The sequence below is a fragment of the Anneissia japonica genome, unplaced genomic scaffold (genome assembly GCF_011630105.1).
Source record: "Anneissia japonica isolate Jap-2015-1 unplaced genomic scaffold, ASM1163010v1 scaffold456_len727751_cov192, whole genome shotgun sequence".
Classification (NCBI taxonomy): Eukaryota; Metazoa; Echinodermata; class Crinoidea; order Comatulida; family Comatulidae; genus Anneissia; species Anneissia japonica.
The window spans coordinates 255,611-277,851 of record NW_022713155.1 but is presented as its reverse complement, the minus strand read 5'-3'; the positions used below and the strand labels follow the sequence as shown (position 1 = coordinate 277,851).

The 22,241-nt window shown below is 35.0% G+C and overlaps 3 protein-coding genes across 3 annotated transcripts in view; 2 read left to right on the top strand and 1 right to left on the bottom strand.

Annotated features, from left to right (window-relative positions):
* The window catches only part of LOC117108285 (ethanolamine kinase 1-like), a 13,071-nt gene extending 11,083 nt beyond the window's left edge, over window positions 1-1,988 (top strand). Inside the window, exons 5-7 of the mRNA XM_033250263.1 lie at window positions 749-832; window positions 1,446-1,606; window positions 1,891-1,988. Coding sequence (XP_033106154.1) covers window positions 749-832; window positions 1,446-1,606; window positions 1,891-1,968 — 323 coding nt within the window. The 3' untranslated portion in view covers window positions 1,969-1,988. The remainder of the gene's footprint in view (window positions 1-748; window positions 833-1,445; window positions 1,607-1,890) is intronic.
* A 3,578-nt stretch (window positions 1,989-5,566) lies between these two features.
* LOC117108250 (probable methyltransferase-like protein 15) lies at window positions 5,567-8,373 on the bottom strand. The gene is made up of 4 exons (XM_033250222.1): window positions 8,362-8,373; window positions 8,006-8,139; window positions 7,419-7,610; window positions 5,567-6,965 (listed from the first exon to the last, which is right to left on the bottom strand). Exons 1-4 carry the CDS (start codon window positions 8,371-8,373, stop codon window positions 6,362-6,364), a joined length of 942 nt encoding a protein of 313 aa, XP_033106113.1. The 3' UTR covers window positions 5,567-6,361.
* Window positions 8,374-9,142: 769 nt separating this feature from the next.
* On the top strand, window positions 9,143-21,322 carry LOC117108286 (kinesin-like protein KIF18A). The gene is made up of 21 exons (XM_033250264.1): window positions 9,143-9,265; window positions 10,526-10,901; window positions 11,262-11,419; window positions 11,874-11,978; window positions 12,382-12,492; window positions 13,059-13,256; window positions 13,504-13,601; window positions 14,280-14,355; window positions 14,481-14,555; window positions 14,817-14,941; window positions 15,421-15,586; window positions 15,885-16,046; window positions 16,275-16,396; window positions 16,591-16,820; window positions 17,177-17,218; window positions 17,362-18,078; window positions 18,354-18,504; window positions 18,907-19,007; window positions 19,273-19,351; window positions 19,750-19,842; window positions 20,339-21,322. Exons 2-21 carry the CDS (start codon window positions 10,544-10,546, stop codon window positions 20,391-20,393), a joined length of 3,222 nt encoding a protein of 1,073 aa, XP_033106155.1. The 5' UTR covers window positions 9,143-9,265; window positions 10,526-10,543; the 3' UTR covers window positions 20,394-21,322.
* The last annotated feature ends 919 nt before the right edge of the window (window positions 21,323-22,241 follow it).

The following is a 22,241-nucleotide window of genomic DNA, read 5'->3' as shown; positions in this document are numbered from 1 at the left end:
GCCTGGGAGGGGGAGGGGTGTGTGAAAATTATGGATGTGGAACTATATTCTAATGAAAACTTAATGGTCATTTTTATTATTTAATCCACCTAGAGTTGAAAAATTTGCCATCATGGGGGAAGGGGGTTGCGGGGGATGCCAGCCATGGCCATGTCAGCCATGGCCATGTCAAAACCAGAATTTTTTGGAAATGCAAAGTAGTGTGTATTGAATTTAAAATTAATATAATACAAAGATTTACATTACCAAATGAATGAGAGATTAGGGTGGAGAATTGGTATAAAAATGGTAGAAAGAGGAGTTCGCTGTGAAAGTGAGTCGAATGGCTGAACGGTTAGTGCAGGGGCGCCGCAACCTATAACCTCAATATGGCTCTGGTGGTGGAGCAAGCCTTCTCGGGTAAGAGATATAAACGGCAGGCCCAGTGTACATAATTGGCTCTATGAAGAACCCATTACATCTTTTGAGATGAGTAGGTAGTCTCCCCGGTATTGGCCATCTCACAGCCCCTGTCACTTCAGGCTGAAGCCTTCAAGCTAGCTCTCAATCCAAGAATAAGAAAAGCAGGTTACAATATAATAATAATCTAATCAATAAAATTATATTGTAAAAATTATGCGAGAAGGAGAGGGAGTTTTGTGTGAAATGCAGGTTTGTTATTAAAGAGAATTGACAAAGCCATTAAAACCACTCTAACTACAGGTCAAGTTCACTGCTTTCATGCTATCATTTTTGTGGTTTTTTTCAGACAAAGTTTCATTCATTGATTATGAATATGCTTCCCACAACTACCAGGCCTATGAAATTGCTGACCATTTCTGTGAATATGCAGGCAAGATTTACTGTTTGATTTTTAAGTTCACAATAACATTGACATGTGGTAGTGGTGGTGGCAGCAGAGATTCCAGGGGAGGGGAACAGGACTTGGCCGAGGACACAGGACGCCCCTTCAGGGAAGGAGCCAATCATTTTTTTTAAAAACCCTGCTTATGAAAATATTTTTTTACAGTCTTAAAGTGCCATCCAGGCATCTAGAGGGGCTTACCATGTATTCTTAAAATTTACTCACCAAAGCCCCAACTGTGGTGAAGTACAGGTAGGTGTGCCCTACCCCCTGGCTCTCAAGGGACCACATAGGGCCTCAAGTGGGGGTCAAGTGGGACACAGATTATGATTTAGGATGGTAAAAATTGTGCTTTTAGAAAAAAAAAATTAGCAACTTCCCGGGTTGTCCTACAACATATGCTTTTCCAATGGGTAAATACTCAAACCCCCTCTCTCCCCCACCCCTGCCACTGCATGTGTAACATAATGTAAGTCCTGGTCCATACACGCTACAGTATAACATCATTTCTATTCTTAGGTAGCAACCATAATAATCATAATAGATACAAGATGTTGTGTACAGTATCAACTTTTAAAAAAATATTATCTCATATTTTTAGGTATTGATGTAGTTGATTACGGTCTTTACCCGGACAAGGAATTTCAGCTGAGATGGTTGCGAGAATATCTGACATGTTGGAACAAAGCAAAGACTGTGAATGAACCAGTCACAGATGAACAGATAGAATATTTTTATGCAACGGTCAATAAATTTGCATTGGTATGTTGTGATGAGTTTAGTTCAATGAAACAATACTTTTTTTTATAATAAAAGTGTATTTATACAAATTGAAAATAATTAATTATAATAATAATAGTATATAATTTGGCATTTGCAATAAACAATATAAGGATAGTAAGACCTGAGAATGGACATTTTATTTTTTACAGCTTACTAAATGACATAAATTGTTTCTCTGCTTATATTTGAATGCATTATTCTATTTATATTTGTATTGGACATTTGTAATAAAATATTAACTTTTGTTAATTTCTGTTCTTTAGGCTTCTCATATGTTTTGGGGAATATGGGGAATCATTCAATCCTACAATTCAGTGATCGACTTTGATTTTCTAGAGTGAGTATCAATGAATTAATACATAATATTTTGAGGCAGGCCCTCCAAAAAGTCATGTAATGTGAGGAATAGATGTTGAGAGACATGGGACAATTTTGTGATTCATAACCTTATCAATGGTGGACCAGGAATTGAAGATAGAGGAAGACCAGTGAAGGACCTTCACAGATAGGGGGAGGGGTCAATAAGAAAATTTATGATTATGACACTCTTAAATTTAAAATAATTTTCCTTTTTTTTTTTTGCCATTTTTTTTTTTTTTTTTTTTTTTTTTGATATGCAGGCAAACCCTGGTATAGTGACTTGTCTTGACAATCGAATGCACAAATTTGATGATGGCGACTACATCACATTTAAAGAAGTCAACGGTATGGACAAACTGAATGGCGAAATTCATCAAATCAAAGGTAAAAATTTGAAAACTACTGATATCTTGAGAGGAAAAAAACTTTGTTATTACTGTACATAAAAGCCTAGACTGGGTATAAATCATTTGTTAATGGAGAGGTGAAGGGTCAACAGTGTATGTAATCTTTCATGAAAAAAAATAATAAATACAGAAAATTGGTTTACTCAGCAAGATTAAAAAGTTGAAAAGAATTTACATAAAAACATTACTCGTTCAATGCCGATAAAAATGCAGTCTTAAAAATTAACATCAAACACTAAAAGGAGAATAAAACATGAAGATACTTTAAAAAAAGAGCAATATTTTAAAGATTTGTTAAAACTATTAAAAATTAAAGAATTAAAAATTATAGCCTAGTTGCACTTGAATTAAAAATATGGATACTATTTGGCACAATTAATTTCAATATCTACAAAGTGATGTTCTTGGCGGCACAGAGGGTGTGTAGGATCTTTTATAATCTTATGCAATTTAACGGCCACAGATTTTTCATATATTGAGGACATTGGTGTAGTATTAGTATTATAATTTAAGTTTTGGCCTAATTTATAAATGGTCAATATACAGTATTTGCTTGTTTAAATTGTGAGTGAACATTCAAGGATTCTGTAAGAAAACAATAGACTATCATGTATTTTATTCACAGATTCCTGTAAAATATATAATAGACTAAATTGTCTTGACGAATGGCTGACCTGTAGTGTATTAATGTATATGAACTAGCACTTATATTTAAGTTGTCACCAAGGATTTTATAATGACAAGATAGCACTCTTTGCGAATTTACATGCAACAAATAGAAGCGTCGATGTTCAGTAAAAGGAAGCATAAAGAGTAACTTTTTTGAGAAAGGGAGTCCTAGTTGATACCATGTTTGTTACAGAATTTGCACTGAGAAATTGCGATATAGGCTATCGTTAGTTGCAAGAGGGCACCTTGCACTGCATTGTTGCAAAGAAGGTTGTGGTAAGATCTTTGGTTGTCACTAATTTGTCAGTTTTGCTAATTGGTTTTTAATTGAAATTGTGAATCATGTCTGAAATATCCAGCAATAATGAACAAATTAATTATTTATACTGTAACAGGGCGTAACAGAATCATAATGTAAAAATCTGTTAATCTAAATCTGTTAATTTAAATACTGAACCTTGTACTGGAATCATGTGGAAATTTTGATCTCAGGTCATGCATTTGTATGTATATAAAGTCATCTTTTTAATATGGTTAAATTTGATTAAAGCTCATATCAGCTGCAAAATATTTCTTGTCCTTTAAATTAATTTGTTTCCCAGTAGAAAGAAGTCGCCCCATCAAAAACATAAAAATGTGTTTTTTTAAACATTTAATTTTTAAACAATCATGGTAAAAATTTTGGGGCTTTGTATGTATGACTGAAGATTATTATCATGTGGTTGAATGGTAAGAGTGCCACAACTGATAGCCGTATCAATGGCTGTGGTTCAAGTCCCTTGCTCATGATTTTGGTTTTGTAATAGATATATTATGACAACCAATGTATAGAACACAGTATTTGGAGCTTGCCATGCCAAAAACAGCATCAGTCACTGAAACAATAAAATTCAATTTATAATTCATATTCTCCACATTATAAGCTTAAAAGTGAAAGGTCATTTACTTACTGTTATAGTATAGCATACTACTTTACTAGTATACGACTTACTATTGGCAAAGTTGAGTAAAAGGATTACAGCTTCTATGTACTACTGAAGTATACAATACTGCCCAGTGGCATAACGCTGGGGCGGGGGGGAGCTATGGCTTCCTGAGATTGGGGACCCTGTTTGAGTTCTGCCGGTAGTCAATTACATTGTAGAGTTTTAGATGCGCTCGATGTTAATGTTGAACAATGAAATAAATCATATGATATCAGTGGCGTTTCCAGGAATTTGAAATAAATGGGGCTTGGGTTAGAGACTTTCGCAGATGGAGGGTCTATACCACAGTTGGGGATGAGGTAAGAAAATGTATGATTATGGCAACCTCTAGATGGCCGGAAATGGCACTTAAAATCTGAATATAATTTTCTTTTATTTTAAAAAATTGGGGACCCAAGGCCGTCTGGTCCCTCTTTAATCCACCATTAGATATAATATATGTTCTACAGTTGATGTCAGAGACCATTATGCTGTTGTTTAACAACAAAGCCCTTTTGGGTCAGGGTGGTAGACCGAGGACTGTAGGGTTCAGGGCCCTGCTGGCCGCTGTATGAGAGTGCATAGGCACATTCTTATGCTAATTACTCAGTTTAAAATTTAGTGACAGTATGCCGGTTTTGGGATGGCATGACTCATTTATGCTACGATTAAAGTGAGTGGTGTCTTTTTCTAATCCTATTATTATTTTTATAACAAATTACTTTTATAACACTGACAAAACAGAATTATACAATGAGACATCAAAAATGGCAGGCTGAACAGTTGTAGCGTATTCAGGAATTCAAAAAAGAGTGAGGGAATTTCATAGATGGAGAATCTAGATCAGCTCTGCCCCAACCATGGTAGAAAATTTATGATTATGGCACCTCTAAATGACGGGAAATGGCAATCTTACACCTAAATGTGATTGAAATTTTCCCTTTTTTCCAATTTCTTTATAATTTTGAAAAAATGTGGGCGCACCCTCCCACCCCTGAATCTGCCACTGCTGAAAACCAAAGGACCAGGATAACAATCTGGCTTGTGTGCATTGAATAGGGGTTACCCTGGTGCTCTGATTCACTTCAGCCCATATCATTGTGGAAGGATGAGGCTACTAAGCACAACAACACAATAAGATTTCCATTTAATGTACTGTACAGTACTACTGAATTACCTCTTTAAGAATAGATTTAAGAGTTAGATTTGGGCATTTACTGTATCTTCAGGTTTAAAGCTTCTACCTCACATACAAGCGATCACTGATTGGTTTAAAGATAGAGAATAAATACCTCAGGACAAATTCTTGTCTGTGTGATTTATTTTCATGAAGTGTACTGAATAATAACTGGTTTAACTATTTAGGCTATGTTCTCACACGGCTGCTAACGGCTAGCACGATCCGAATCCTGCTAACCGTTAGCTGCCGTGCGTCCATACGAGAAAATCCCGATCCGGATACCAAAAATATGATGATCGAATCACTGGCCAATAAGAAACTGGAAATTGTAAACGCGTATGTGTGATAGGTTGATGATAAAAACCCGCTCAATTTGCTAACCGATAGCGGTTGCTAACCATTAGCTGTATCCGGATACTGCTAATGGTTAGCGCTAACCGATCAGGCGTTCTCACGCAGGTGCCAACGGTTAGCTCCCGATCCAGATACTAGGGCTCCCGTGAGAACCAAGCTATGATATCTGTGTATGTTGACCCCCAAAAAGTTATACAGTAGAGCCGTTCCTTTATAGAACAATCCCTATTAAGGGGACTCTATTTCTTGGTCCAAAAGTTTTTAAGGGTGGGCTTCCAACTCTAAAATATGAGGAAAATCTGAAAATATATGTTGTTGGTGGCACTATAACAACATTATTTTCCGGCATACGATGGACAAAGGCTAACAGTTAAATAGAGCCTAAAGTAGGCTGGGCTTATATTCGAACATGGTCTTATATTCAGTAAAGTATGGTACAGTACTAAAATTCAGATTGTTTGCATATACCATGGCCTAAGAAACCGGTGCCAGGGCTCCAGACTTTTTGGCAGAAATATATGTCTAAGCAGATTTTTGTATAATCGGCTCCCTCGCAATTCATATTCCCATTCATCATACTAGTGTCCCCCACCCACTTTCGAAAACGTTCTGTCAGCCCTGTATACTATAGCCAAATGCATACTGTACTAGTTGTGCTACTTTATTACACCTACAGTAACAACAATGGTTTCATAATTTTGCTTTTTACCTTTATGTAATTTATGCATAAAGCATGCAACCCTATTCTTTATTTACAAATTTGTCCATTATTTTTGGCAAAAATCATTTTTAAACATCCTCATAACTTGATAGCCTTCCTTAATTTAGCCGACCTTGACCTTGGGTTCACCTCGACCTCTTCTTCTGACGGCATTATTAATTTATCCTCAAATAACCATACCTTTTCCGAGTCTTCTTGATGACTTTCCCAGCCTTTCTCAAAAGATGCTTGCTTCTTTTGATGGATGCTTCTACCAGGCTCCATCACGTCTCTTCCTTGCATGGTTCGTTTTACGATTCTGTCCTCTAATGAGTGAAAAGTTAAGACCGCTAGTTTGCCACCCGGTTTCAGAAACTTTGATGCTAAATTCAAACCAATATTCAACTCTTCCAATTCATTATTCACAAATATTCTAAGTGCCTGGAATGTTCTGGTTGCCACATGCATTTTTCGACCAATCATATCCTTAGATTCATTTGACTGTCTGTGTGTGAATGCAAACGATACAATGTTGCATAATTCTGACGTTGTTTGAATTGGATGGTATTTTTCGCGGAATTCAACAATTAGCCTTGCAATTTTTTTTGCCTGTTTATCCTCTCCATACGTCTTTATTATTCTTGCAAGAGTTTCCACATTCAGTGAATTTACAACTTCAGCAGCTGTGGGTTGGTTTGGATTTCTTAGAAAAAAAAAGAAATAAATTTTAAAACATTACATACTTTTCAGAATACTAGAAGACAAGAATTCAAGAAAGCAATAGTGAGATAGTGAGTTTTTTAACGTGAGATGTTGATAAGATCTAGAACATTTCAATCACATAAATTAATAAACTTGTACCAAGAGGCCGACTAGAGCCTCGGTCAAGGTCCTGGAATAGTTCATGGGGTGAGTGTTTATGCCTTGTGCTTTCATTTTAGACCACAATACTGTATTAGGGATTGGCAATCAAATTATTGTTATTTGGATAGGCAAATTATTATTTTTGATCCGACGACCTTGTGGTAGCGTCAGACAACGGGGGGTCCAGGACTGTCTAATGGATGGAAAATTCCCCCTACCCCTGCTGATGCTACCACTGATGAAATCTTTTAAATTTTCTTTAAATGTTCATGAATATTTATTCTAGGATTACCTATCACCATCCATTCTCATGTCGAGTGGTCCGGACTGACTCAAGGCAAACCCTCTTTCTGGTGTATCAAACTGCATAGACGAACATCCTGCATCAATCACTATACCATCTAGAGTGCCTGGACGGAGACCAACTTTCTTAGCAACATTCTCTAACTCACTGAACCTGCCTAGCATTGGGTGTAGACGCCCTCTGTGAGGTAACAATATATTGTAAGCTTTGTTAATAATCACTCTTTAGAAATGCTGTATAACCTCTATCATTAAAATACAATACCTATACAAAATAGTGAAGGCCAGGCTGGGGAAAATAAATTCTGCAAAACAAACTTAATATTAAATGATTTAATGATTTAATTTCATATGAACGACAAAACCTGTCTTGAAAGGATCATCCCACCAAAGTCCAAATCCAGTGCTCATTTCATTTATTTAATTTTTTTTCCTATTTTTATTTTAAGATCAAATTACAGATTTAAACGTTTACAAGACAGACCCCAGGGACTTACTATGTGTTCAAATGACTCAGAAAATGACATCTATAGAGGCCTATGTATGATATGCACTATATAATACAGTACTATTTACCTATATTTAGTTAAACTTGAAGCTATATTGTAGGCCACTGGATCTCGATCAAGACCAAACACCTGAATAGATGATGAACAGTTCAAAATGGCTTTTGAATGGCCACCCCCTCCAAATGTCATGTCCAGGAACACCTACAAAACATAAAAAAAGGATGTTTAAAATCAGTTTAAAAAAAAAAAACTGATTACGGGAGCATGTGCCTATGCCCTATACTGCATTACTGTATTATGTTTACTAATAAAGTATCCACATGGGATTCAGCTATCAGGAAATATGTGGTGTTGTAATTTTTTATGGCTTTTGTACAGTAATAAGATGGCACATGACCCATCATGCACCTCCACCCGATTTACCTTTTCCGCCATCTTTAACTGCCAGATCATAACATAGTGTCTTTTCCCCAGAGGGGGCATAGGCACAAAACTGCAACATCTGTAAAATACGGAGAAAAAAAACTGGGGAGGGGGGTCTGACGTGAAGGTGGAGTGCTTGATTATTAAGTGAGGGGGTGCTAGGTCGCAAAATAAGGTGTTTTTTAACTACCTGAACATGATTTTTTTTTCTTCTTGCATTTGGGGAGGGGGTGTGCCGGGCGGCCCCCCCCCCCCCCCCCGGGCCAAGGTAAAATTCTTTCTAGGGTCCAGGGCTACTCTACTAGCTAGAGGCCTAGAATAGAATAGACAGGTGTTGCAACCTTTACAGTACAACGGGCAGGTCGAACCAGTTCAGGCTAGGCCTACATTTATCATCACAGCACAGCCGTACTGGACTGCTGCTAACCGGCGGTAACCCAACCCAGGCGGTCTGGCCTAGCTAGGCTACCCTAGGCCTAGACCTAGTAGGAATATATGAAAGCGTAGCTCTAGTTCATGGTGAGATATCGGGTTTATTTCGACTACAAAATTTAAAGTGATAAATTAACTGCTTAGTATAATATTTTAATGGTGTTTGCCACTTTGATAAAATAAAATTAAGTAAAACATAGAAACCTTTCTTACACTCTTCACACAATACGTACACATGTGTTTACGGAAATTGCGCCCCCAACATACAATGTTACCTTTCCTAAATAACCGACCAATAAGTGACTTTGTTTTGTTGAAAGCTAGCCAATCAAATTTCGTTGAAGAAGCACCGATTTAAACCCCAATACGATGCATGCAGACTGTTCATACCAGTTGGATATTTATGATTCGGTTTTGTACATGAAAATACGCCTTTTTCGGATATATAATATTAATAAAGCACAACTTCGAGGTAAGGTAGTTGGTATAGTTTCTCTAATTTGAATTTAGTCGTTTATTATTTGTACTAGCTAGGGGCATATGTAGGCCTAGACTAATCTAGGGCCTAGCCCTACCCTATTCTTTTAACAGCGAGACTGTAGAGTAATGTGAAAGGGTTATAAGCCAGCACAACCAACCAACACCTAGGCCTAGGCTAGGCTAATCCTAATAATACTTGAGAATCAATTATAACTAAAGCCTAAAAGTGCCTAGACCTACTATATTGTTCAGTACAAGACTATTTTCTGTTTATTCAGACAATAAAATTATCTTGTATCATATTGATAATAATTTGTGTACATTGTGTTTCATAAAGCAATTGTGCTTTTTTTATGAGGGATTCTGAAGTTTGGTAATTATTTTTGTCTTAAGTTTGAATAGCCTACAGAAAAAGTTGTTTGTAATTCTAACAGAGTAATTACAATTCACATGTACAACATACAGTATTGCAAAATCATTACAGGAAACGCTTCGTGTGGAAAAGTATTTTCTTTGACCTATTTACAAGGGAAACTTACAGGCCTAAAATTATGAGATGTTACAATACAAGATACTGATCTTGCTTTTCAGTCAGTATTTACATCAAATCAGTATGAATTTAACAGCTTGACCAACACTACTTAAATGTGTAGATAGAATATTAGTATACTGTAGATAAGAAGATGTTTAGTCAGAGAAGAAATGTTTAAAAAATGTAGGTATCTATATTTGTTTTGCCTCTATTCTAGTGTCTAACATCATAATTATGTCTCCTGTGGCACAATTCCTATGTCTCAGCTGAGAGCTGAATTACTAGCTCTCAAGTGGGAAATTAGCCTACTGTAACATAGGCTTTATTAAACAATTATTATACCACTGTACTGTATGGTATATTTTCAAAATAACTTGGAGTTACCAATTAGCAGTAATAGGCATAATTACACTAGGTAGTGTATGTATGTGATTAATCAGGGCTCAGTGTTGTAATTCATTTGTAGGCTAGGCCTAGCCTAGAGTCCTACTTTAGAGATAATGTTCAGGCTAAATTTACTAATTACCATACAAAAAAATGACCATTTCTTGTACATAAAGGTCCACATTGAAGGCTAGTACTTAGAGGCATACAGTACCTAAGATTTACTGTTAAAGACATCTGATTAAAGGATCTAATATGTTCTGTATGTTACAGTAATTCACTGTAAATGAGCAATACCAAATGTAGTAAATTATATTTTTATACTTTTTCTCACAGAATCAGATTAATAACACTATGACTTCCAAGCGAAGTAACATAGTGATCTCTGGACCAGCATCTAATGAGAAGCAAACCAACGTGAGAGTGGTAATACGTGTCCGGCCAGAAAACCGACACGAAGCTGAGTCAGGATCACGCAATATCATAGAGGTTCTTGATGATCACGTTTTAGTTTTTGATCCAAAAGAGCAGACATCGCCGCAGTACTACCACGGAAGAAAAGTTCGCAGAAGGAATATACTAGTGCGAAAAAATAAGGATTTACGTTTTGCATTTGATCGTGTTTTTGATGGGAGTGCTTCACAGCAAAATGTGTATGAAAGCACAACTAAACCTGTCATTGATGGACTGATGAATGGCTACAACTGTTCTGGTAAGTTGAACACATTTCATTCTCTAAAAGTACTTGTTATGAATTGGTTCAGGTGGTACTGTAGTTGTGATACAAAGCCAAAGTTATCATAAAAAACTGAAATGATGGCTTGGCATTACTAAATTCGTTGAAAAGAAGGATTTTTTAAATTTATATATTTGTTTTTTATACTAATTTGTCTACTGTACCTATTACATTATCCAGCGGCGACTACTCTAAAAAAGTATGCATGAATTACTGATCCACCCATTGTGACTTAAGGAACATAAGTTGCTTCCTTAGGATGGAGTTTTTTGTGTAAAATATTTGTATTTAAAAGTAAGTTTGATTTTTAACTTGTTTTTGTGTCCTCCATTACAGTGTTTGCATATGGTGCCACAGGTGCTGGTAAAACCTTCACAATGTTGGGTGATCCAAACTCACCAGGCGTCATCTTCTTAACAATGATGGAGCTATACCACCGCATTGAACAGGTGCAGAGTGAAAAACTTTGCGACATTGCCATCTCATATTTAGAAGTAAGCTCATAATTATTTAAATAGGGTTTTTTTTTTAAATGTCATTATGAATCCAGATTAATGACAAACACTAGGCCTATTTTTGTTGTGTACAGGAATGTAGTTATGGTGGGCAGAGGTGGGCATGGCCATCAGCATTGTAGTTTTCCACTTTTCCACAGTCTAAGTCTAAAGCTAATTTTAAAGCCTTCCACGATCATTTATTAACCCCCTTGTCCATATTTAAAATCCACTTGTTTATTATTTAAAGTTACCAATATTGTCACCCACCGACCCTTAAAATGTATATGTTAATTTTATTATATTTTTCTTATTTCATTTTACCGTTCAGTCCCTCTATAATACTGTATGATTAATCTAGAATAAGCCTATATTAAGTTAAAGCATTTTACCAATCCATTAATGTATTTCTGGAGCACACTTTGAAAGAGTATTCTTTGATAAACATTTTCAGATTTATAATGAGACAATCAGAGACCTACTGGTACCATCAGGAGCGCTGGCTGTACGAGAAGACCCACAGAAAGGAGTGTGTGTCACTGGACTATCTGTACACAAGGTATCATCAATATTATTACAGTACAAATCTTCATCATAACATATGTGATTTACTACTGTAATGCACAATTACAAATAATAAATCAGATACTGTACTGAAATTGTTATTCCCATTAACCCTGCAGCAGCCAACAAATTAGTGTGAAATATGTAGTTTCCAGAGGCGTAGTTTCTTCCGCCCCCTCACCCTGGACAGGACCTTGGTAGCCACAGATTGTGATCCATCACTAAACTGACAGTACTCTGACTGCTCTAGCTTATTGGATACAAGTAATTAATGTAGAGGCCTTATATTTTTTGCAGCCCTTAATTTTTGTGATTATCTAGTTAAGGGCACACAAAATATTATAATTTCACAGTGTAGTCAGGGAATTAAGTTAGCCATTTGTCTTTCTCTTTTGCAGCCCCAGACTGCAGAGGAACTAATAAGTATGCTAGAATTTGGTAACAAGAATCGAACCCAGCACCCTACAGATGCTAATGCAGAATCCTCGAGATCCCATGCTGTCTTTCAGGTAACTTATTTTTCCCCATCCTCGTTTCATTGTCCTCCCATCATCAACTTTTTAATATTATCATCTATCTTTGATTAATTGTGCAGCTATTTTAGGCCGATTGATTTGAATATTTATATAATATGATAACTCTCATTAGTGTGACATCCACAGCTCCTAATTGTCAAAGAAGTCATTAGTCATTTTAAACGTGAGGTTGTGAGTTCAAGACTGACATTCAGTTTGCTTGTGTCTTTGGACAAGATCATTTTTCCATGTTGCCTCTCATTACTCAGGAATACCTGGTAAAATGTGAATGATCTGGATAGATATTCATAGCGCTAATAAATGCGACTTTCTGCTAAGCCCTGCCACTTGGATATGGCTGCTATGGTCCCACAGAATAATAGCGTGCGTTTGTGGGAACATGTGTTTGTAGAACACGCACATATTCCTGGCCCAGTTCTGATTGATCAGTTGTTAAGTTTGGTTGACATTTCGGAAAGGTCCATTCGATTCAATTGTTCAAGTGATTTAGCACAGCACAGACAGCAAATAACCATCTTCAATTCCAATTTATTCTATAGGTGTTTGTGAGGCAGAAAAACAGAACAGCAAACTTGAACACTGACGTAAAGATCGGCAAGATGTCACTGATTGATCTGGCAGGCTCGGAACGAGCAATTGTTACGAGGAATCGCGGTGCCAGGTTTCAAGAGGGGGCTAACATCAACAAATCCTTGCTTGCTTTAGGAAGCTGTATTAATGCACTTGCAAACAATAAGGTAAGAAGGGAGAATTTTTATAGAATGCATTAGTTACTGTTCTGGTGGAGAAGGTGGAGCAAAGTTAGTAGTGAAATAATTGAGGTAAATGAATATGGAAGATTTATGCTATTTTTATCTTGCTGGATGTATTTGTGAACTTTTTTCTAAGTGATAAATTTATGATAAAGTATAGAAATCAATCACTTGTCAACTGAAATGTATGCAATGAACTAATGGAAGGATTTTTTTTTGTTGTGATTATTAGAAAGATCAGTTTGTGCCATACAGGAACAGTAAGCTCACCAGATTGTTGAAAGACTCACTTGGTGGAAACTGTAGGACTGTCATGATAGCTGCTATTAGGTTTGTTACCAATGACTTGCTTTCATAATACACATGTTTATTCTCAATGATTCAATCTGAGCTTACATAATCAGTGTAGTTACACAATCAATAACGAGTTAAACATTTTTTCCCCCATATTTTATTGTATTTTATTTTCTTTCTAGTATTATTTTTTATTCTCACTGGTTTACCAGTGTGCAGTGCTTTAAAATGTTCAGTGTAAAGTTGTATATAAATGCCATGTTCCTGTATCATACAGTATGTTGATAATTCCTACATTTATAAATGGCCTGGCCTGGAGAAAATTGTTATATTTTTATAAAATGCATTTCACACCAAGTGATATGTACACTATACCGTGGTTAAAAATATGTTTCTCGCAATTTCAACTTCCCGCAAGCACCCTAAACGAATTAAATATTCATAACTTTGCTAATTCTCAACCAATTTCCATCAGATAAACACTGCTTTAAAGAGGTATTCATGTAGAATCTAAAAAACACCAAAAACCCAATTTTGCTTTTTCCTACAAGCGGATGGTTTTGCCAGAGCTGGTCACATATATAGCTTAACAGATAACTGCAGTTCAGAGGGATAGACCAAATTTATTCCTCTGGTCAAAGTGCACAAAAAGCATTGTACCCTTTTTTTTAGACCTGCTAGTTATTATGTATTTTATGTATGTTTTATCTGTAGTCCATCCAGTTTGACCTATGATGACACTTATAATACACTGAGGTATGCAGATAGAGCTAAGAACATCAAATCACAGGTAAACATAATCTTTCAATAATTGTCTTTATTTTTTTATATAATTGGAAATGTTAAGTGCCTATATTTTGCATATGAAAAATATTTATATGCTAAACAATCAATTATTTCCCATATATTTTGCAGGTTAAGAGTAATGTTGTCAACGTTAATTTTCACGTCACTCAGTACACAAAGATTATCGCTGATTTACGTTTGGAGGTAAGTTTTTGCCTGTTTCATTCTATTCAACAAATGTCCTTTTTCATGAAAAAAATTACATTGCTTAAATGGAATGTCATGTTCAAAATGTATTAAAAAGCTTTGCTAATTGTGATGTCTAACAAATAACTGTTTTTTATTCATTTCAGCTGATGCCGAATATATGATGTTATTTATATTTACTTTTTAATAGCATAAATAATAAATTTATTTACTGTAGTGTACTTAAAATTGATTTTTTTTGACATTTTTGTTTTGCAGGTAACTGAATTAAAAGCAAGGCTTAGCCAACAGTCTTCAAGCAGTGACAGTGGCAACCATTCAGAGAATGAAGGCAGAGTTTGTAAGATTAAAGCAGATCACCCTAGCCAAGAAGATATTATGAAGTAAGATTCTGGAGATTTTATATTATACTCTGTAGTACTACTTATTATACTGCATTATTTAAGCTAGCTTGAAACAGGTTTTTAAAGAAAATAATCAAAACATTCACCTTGCAGAGAATGCACTGTTTTCATATGCATTCAAATTGTGTTAATATTAAGTTTATGGAAATGGATTTGTATAGCGCCTTACACAAATTAAAAATTGTCTCAAAGCGCTAAGAGTATATGAAAAAGAGAAGAGAACGCTAACCCATGAACTATCCTAAAACTAATTAGAAAAAATTTACCAAAGACACGAATTAAAAACAAACCAGTAACACCGCACCGTTCTCCAGCAATTGTATACAAGTTGTATGCTTACTACAGTCAAAGTAATTAACATTTGTCTATACAGTATTCCTAAATTTAACCCTTATTTATGTAAAATCTGATTGTTAGGCATCCTAAGTTTCTGATATCTTGACTTACTTTACTTGTAGATATCATTCTGTACTTTACAATATCTTCACGCAACGTGCAAGTGTTCGTAAGGAGTTGATGGTGCTGGAATCATCTGATCGTGATCTGTCACTTAAGATATCACGTAAGAATATAACAATAGAGAGACTGAGGCTTATCTATGGAAACCAGAGTCAAGGAGATAAGGTACTTTATACACTTTGGCTGCACTCACTTAGATTGTTGTTTTACAGCATTTTATAGATTTTTATTTATGTTTAAATAATATTTTTAAAATGCGTAAAGCCCTGACCAGACAAAAGCCCTGTCCAGAATTTTATTTGACAAAAACATGTGACATGCCTAAATATGGTGATGATGACATCACATCATGACCATATATGGAACACCGTGACTATATATGGGCATACAACAGTTTTTTGTCAAAGTAAATTTGATAATCTGGACAGAGCTTTAATTGTTATTGGTATTTTTTGTATGGTAGACAATGTCCAAGTTCCAGAGAACAGTTGCTGCATCAGAGGCCAGACATGCTAGAGTGAGAAAGAGGAAAATAGATGTTGACAACAGGATGGAGAAAAATGAAGAATGGTTGCAGAATACACTCACTGAGATGTCATCATTAGGAAACGGAAAAATACCTGAGGTGTGAAATGCTTCCATCATCTATTTTTTAAATTTCTATTTTTGTTCCTAGTGTTACCTTGTATTTCACTGTTATTTGATAATTACGCTACTACTTCTTGCTGTGTTAAACATTGTACTGTACATGTGCTTTATTGTAAACCGACTGTCTTGAATGAACAGTAGTGTAGACTATTGCCGCTGATATATGTTCAATAAATTGATTAATTAATTAATTTTTCTTTCTCAGGTCTTACAGTTGACATTACGAACAAGACACCTGGAAATTGAGGTCAAAGATCTTCAGCGTCAGGTGACACACCTGAAAAAGTTTGCTCGGCAACAGGATAACTACATGCAATCATCGGAACGGTAAGCTTCACTAGAAAGCTATGTTATCAAATGTATAATGTGGAACCACGCTTTGAAATTAGAACTGTGTAATTTTAATAAAAAATATTTTTATATCTTACAAAAGTAATTTAATATACATTCTTTACACACATGGTAGTTTTACATTTATATTTGCTGATTTTAACTTGCATTTTCTTATGTTTATTTATCAGATTGATGTCAACACTTTTAAGCACAGTGCGTAAACAATTTTACTTACTAAAAGGCTCAAATATTGCCACATCAGACACCATTACAGAGTTTGAAAACATCCAGAAAATGGTAGAGGGTGATAGAGAGGTGATTTGGGCAGATCAGAACACAACTGAGCAAGATTCATCTGCCAATGTTAATAATCTGCTGGAATTGCCTGTCTTAAGTTGCGTTAGAACAACACCAGATGGTAATATGAATCGTATTATTTTTAGGATAATTTGTGATTCCTGTGTTAAATTATCTAATAAAAAAACTAAAAAAAGGAGATAATAAAGTTGCATTCACACCTGAATGAAACTATGATGAAGAATATAAACAATTAAGCCACGTCAATTCAGTGAAATAAGAACGATTATAATGATTGATATACTGTAATGGAATAGGCTTCATTGCTCATGGACCAATTTAAAGAGAAGGGAATACTGTACACGACTTGCGTTCCTTGAAACAGAACAGGTGTGAACGTACCTAATTATATTTTATGTATCAGCAAGCAAGCATATGTACATTATAATATCATTGATGTATACTTTACTTTTTCAGCTCCAACATCAGCAACTGAATCAAATGCTAAACTGGCATCAGGTAAACTATCTTTTCTTCACTTATTTCGAAGTTATAGGAACTTAGTTTATAAATGTCATTTGATGTTTAAGATATCATTGATCCAAAAACCATTTTCACAAATACAATCCAAAGGTAATCATATCAATTTTATTTATATTTAGTTAAAAACAGTTCCACAACACCACACAGACCAAAGGCTGCCAGGAGTTTGTCTTGCACAATAACCAACAGTCACACAACTCCACAACATCCTCCACAAAGGGTTATCACAGATGGGATGACCACACATTTACAAACCACCTCAAGTCAGTCAGCTCTTCCAAGCAGCCATAGCAAACAGCCTAGCTCGTCAGCTTTGAGGGAATCACAGGTGGATGTTTGTACCCCTCACAAACGCCTAGCGGATGTCATAGGGTCACCAATGAGAGTGTGCACCCCTCACAAAAAAACTGCCTTTATGGGGGCACCGATGAGGGTTTGCACCCCTCACAATGGATCAAGAGAACATCATCAGTCGTCTACAATGAACATGGACAACAATGTAGCGACAGACCATCAATCAAACATGTTCTCAGGTACATATACTATTAAAACTCTGGATGAGCAGCAGCAAGAGAACTCTAGAGGGCACCATCCTGCAAGTGCAAAGTCTCCTGGTAATATGAATTCAAGCTTTACAATGGAAGGAATTTCCCTGTTGAATGTATCTCCTGTTTCCACCAATCAGGTGGCTTTGTTGGATACTCCAAATGTTGGAGGAGATACCAATAGTAATGAATTAAACAACCAAACAATAACTTTGAATGATTTGAAAGAAAGTGAGAATATCACAAAAACACCAAATGCATTAAACAGTGGGAGAAAGAGAGATGGTACAGGTAAGTTAAGAAGTAATTTTTTAAATTTGTTTTAAGATATATTAAAATACATTTATTTAAAAGGTATTATACAAATTATGATTAAAAACCCTATTTTGGTGATACTTGTAATTATTTTTATATTATTATTTTATTATTCATACCTATGCTATAGAGAGTGTAACTATCACTACAGGATGTTGCTGTAGATTTCTTAGATAATTCTGTCGTTGTTTGTGGTGGTATTGTTATTTATGATTAATATCATCATTTCATTCTTATGTCCTTTTTATTAGGTCAAATATTGTCGTACGCTGAGGTTGCATCAACACCGAAACAGACATCAGCTCATGGTTCAAGACTGCCTCTTACAGACATCGCTGTCAACTCACCACAGCAACCAGTCAACAATCCTACCAAAACAAAACCATTCCAACAGAAGACCAGGTAAATTACAAATATCAAAATTTACAGTACTTGTCTTATGTGTAGCATGTTTACCATATTTCTTTAGTTATTGTAAGTACAGGCCTCCCTCCAATTAAGGACCACTTGTGCGACCAGGGTTTTCATGGTCTTTAGCAGACTTGGTCGTTAATTAGAAAAATGAGTATTTTAAAAATAAAACATAGATGCTGATTTGAGGCATGTTTGAGGTCGCACAAAGGAGTCTTTAATTGGAGGTGTCTTTAATTGGAGGATGACCTGTACTTTGTTTCTTGCATCAACATGAATATGTGCTTAGTGCTTTGTGTATCTTGAAGTAAATGTGTGAATGTAGTCATTCTATTGCAGATTACAGAAACTAATACTGTAATAATGTGTGACTTATTTTGTTTACATTTATAGGAACAGGGCATTTATGACTGGTAAAGGGAGTGTAAGACACAATAGCACTGCTGCTGCGGTTCGATCACTTGGCTTGCCGTCCATGTCAGATCGCATACAAGGTTGGAAATGCTTTCGCTGATTCTTATATATATTGCACTTCAGTGTTGATATGTAGAGAAAGGAAAAAGAACATATCATGGCTACAGTCATGTTTAAAAATATAGTAATAAACTAAATAAATTTAATGATATTATATATATTATCACATATAATATGTGGGATCACATGCTTCATAAGTTTCTATAAAATTTACATTTTAATAATGATTGTTGTTGTCGTCATTGTATATATACTGTAAATTGTATGTAAAAATCTTATTTTCAGCTAAAAAACGGCCAGCACCTGCGTACATGACGATGACCACTGCGGCCAAAAACAAAAGAATAAATACCCAGCATATAAGGTTAGTAGATTCACTTGGTTAAAAAAAAATAATTAAAAATTAGTTTATGGTACTGTGTATTAAAATGAATAAAGTAATGTTTATATTAATCTCTTTATTTAAATACTTCTTAATGGAACTTTCTGCTAAGCCCCACGCCGCCCCTTGAATATTGTTGCTAAGGTCCCACATAACGACAATGTTAAGACATACGCAAATACGTGCGTTTGTAGGAAAACATGTTTTTTTTTTAGACGCACACATATTTCTGGCTCTGTTCTGATTGGTCGGTTGTTAAGTTTGATTGACATTCTGGAATAGTCCATTTTATAGAATTGTGCAGTACTGTTTTTTTTTTTGTTTTTTTTTTTTGTTTTTTTTTTTTTTTGGATACCTGTATTTTGTTTGTGTGTCTACAGATCCTCAACGGTTGATGCAAAGCAGAGTAGGGTGCCATTTTCTGCTCTTCCATCAAGAGTTAGAAACAGCAGAGCAGTACCGTCAAGAAATGTGTAAGTTAATATCACAATCTTGAACCACAGTACATTATTGTATTGTGTTTTTTTTTTATGTTCAGTCACCCCAAACCAGGCCAAGGGCCATTTAAAGTAAGGGGTTAGGATAGTTTAAAAGAAACTGGTAGACACAAGATTTAAAATATGCAAGATGAAAGGAAACTGGAAAACAATCAGCTAACAAATATTCCAAAGAGAAGCCGAACGATGAAAAATGAATTTGAAAAAGTGGATATTCTGCATTTAGTAAGTTCAAGAGTGAATGGGTGACAGATCAAAGCAAGTCTGGTGCTTCTGAAAAACCTGCGAAGAGATGGCATAATTTTAAAAAGCTCCTCAGAGCAATGGAGATTTTGTGGGGAATCATTATTCATTATTATTATTAATTTATTGGTACTAATTAGTACAAAACAAACATGACATTTGGAAGCCAAGATTAGTTAGGGTTTTAAAATTTTTTTGTCATTTTAATTTTGTTCCTTTTGTTTCACAGTTCTTTGGTTCGAACTAAATCTATGAATAGTCTTCGTAGCGCCTGGCAGTCCTAGTACACAGCCTCCTCCATCAGTCAGCCCTGATGCTGTAGAATACAGTGGTTCATGTTTCTTATATGTATATTATGAAATATATATTATAAATTAGTACTATATTTTTTTGTTAATTGGAAATTGTGGTAGAATTTACATATGGCATTCAAATAACTGTGGTGAAAGACAAGACATTGTAAGGTTGTTAAAACAGTAAAAATAGTTTGCCACAGTTGTATAGAATTGATTGAACATAACTAGGAATAAATCCTTCAGTGTAAATATTTTTGTAAATTTCATTGTTTATAAGGCAAAACTAACTGTAAAAATTATGAATTTAGATTAAATTTCTTTACATTTTATATTGACACCATGTTGCTGCATTAGTACATGGGGACACTATTCTGTGTCTGTGTAACAGCTTTTGCAGTCTAGTTATGACTCTGTTTTGTTTTCTTTTAATATTGGTATATTTTGGAGTACAATCCTTTAATGAGTGATTACTTCATGTGTTGTTAGATTATGTTGTAAATTTATTTGTTATATTGAACCATGGTATTTAATTAATGTATAATCAAAATCAATATCATTCATCACAATTGTAGCGTTTTTAAATATCTAATAATTTCTATAAATAACACTATGAATATCATTTATCACTATTGCAGTCTATTTAAATTTTGACTGCAACTAGATAAAAGGAATACAAATATGACTGCCAATTCGTACTGTAGTTGATGTACACTCATTGAAGGGCGGTCTATGCCATGAAGGTTAGCGCGATCGCAATGCAGCTACAGTGTATAGTACCTGTAAAGTGCTAATTTTGTTGACCTCTGCTCTGTAAGCAAGCTTGTTGAGTTCTATTTTCTTCTGATGTGCTGGTATCTGCCTATGATTTACAGGCTACTTATCAATTGAAATAAAATATCCAATTATACAAAAAAAAATGGGATTGTATTATGTTCATGATCTTGTACACTTTGAGTCCGCTGGATCTATAATTTACAAACTGGAACAAACTGCTCTCTATGGAGAAACTATACATGGTTATACAAGAATTAATACTACACATCCTACAAGGTACCTGTTCTGTTGGGGAAAGCCAACTTCCTAAGGACTCCACAAGAGGATATTAAGAGGGTAGAAATAGAGTCGAATAATGATAGGAAAGGTACCTTCTTACCTAGCAACACAAATTATCTGTTTTGCAGGTACTAGTAAAAATAACTGGCTCAGGAATAGGAAAATTATGAATTGATTAAAATAGCTATTATTAATTTATTACTACTGTAACAATTTTCTTTGTACTGAAAATAATAGCAACAAAACACCTATTTCTGAACGGAAAAGAGTTTATTTGCAACAAAACAAAATGTTGGGGAATGGCATCATAAAGCACATAAGAACCACCATTGACAAATTTCAGTTAAATAGTATTTAAGAAAAATGCTAAGTAGATGATAAGCAATTTAATTACAAATCAAAAAATATGTCAAACCTAGAGACATTAACCCCCCCCCCCATAAGACACCAGATTTATGCAACAATATTCTATTCATCCCACCCCACAAAATGAGTCTGGTTTCACCAAATACCAAAAATATAATATTACTGTAGTACCATTATTTAATGATGAAAACAAATCACAATTGTTAAAAATACTAAGTATACTGTAGTATACATATTGTACTGCACCAGAAATTATTTTTGTAATGGACTGTCCAAATCTTATCTTACACATGATTATTTTTACTCTCTGCCATTGAAAACATAGGAAAATGGCCTCTTGTGTCATATGTTGTGATTATAAAAACTGCTTAATAACTATTAATATTATTACAGTATACTGACATAGTAAAATTATTT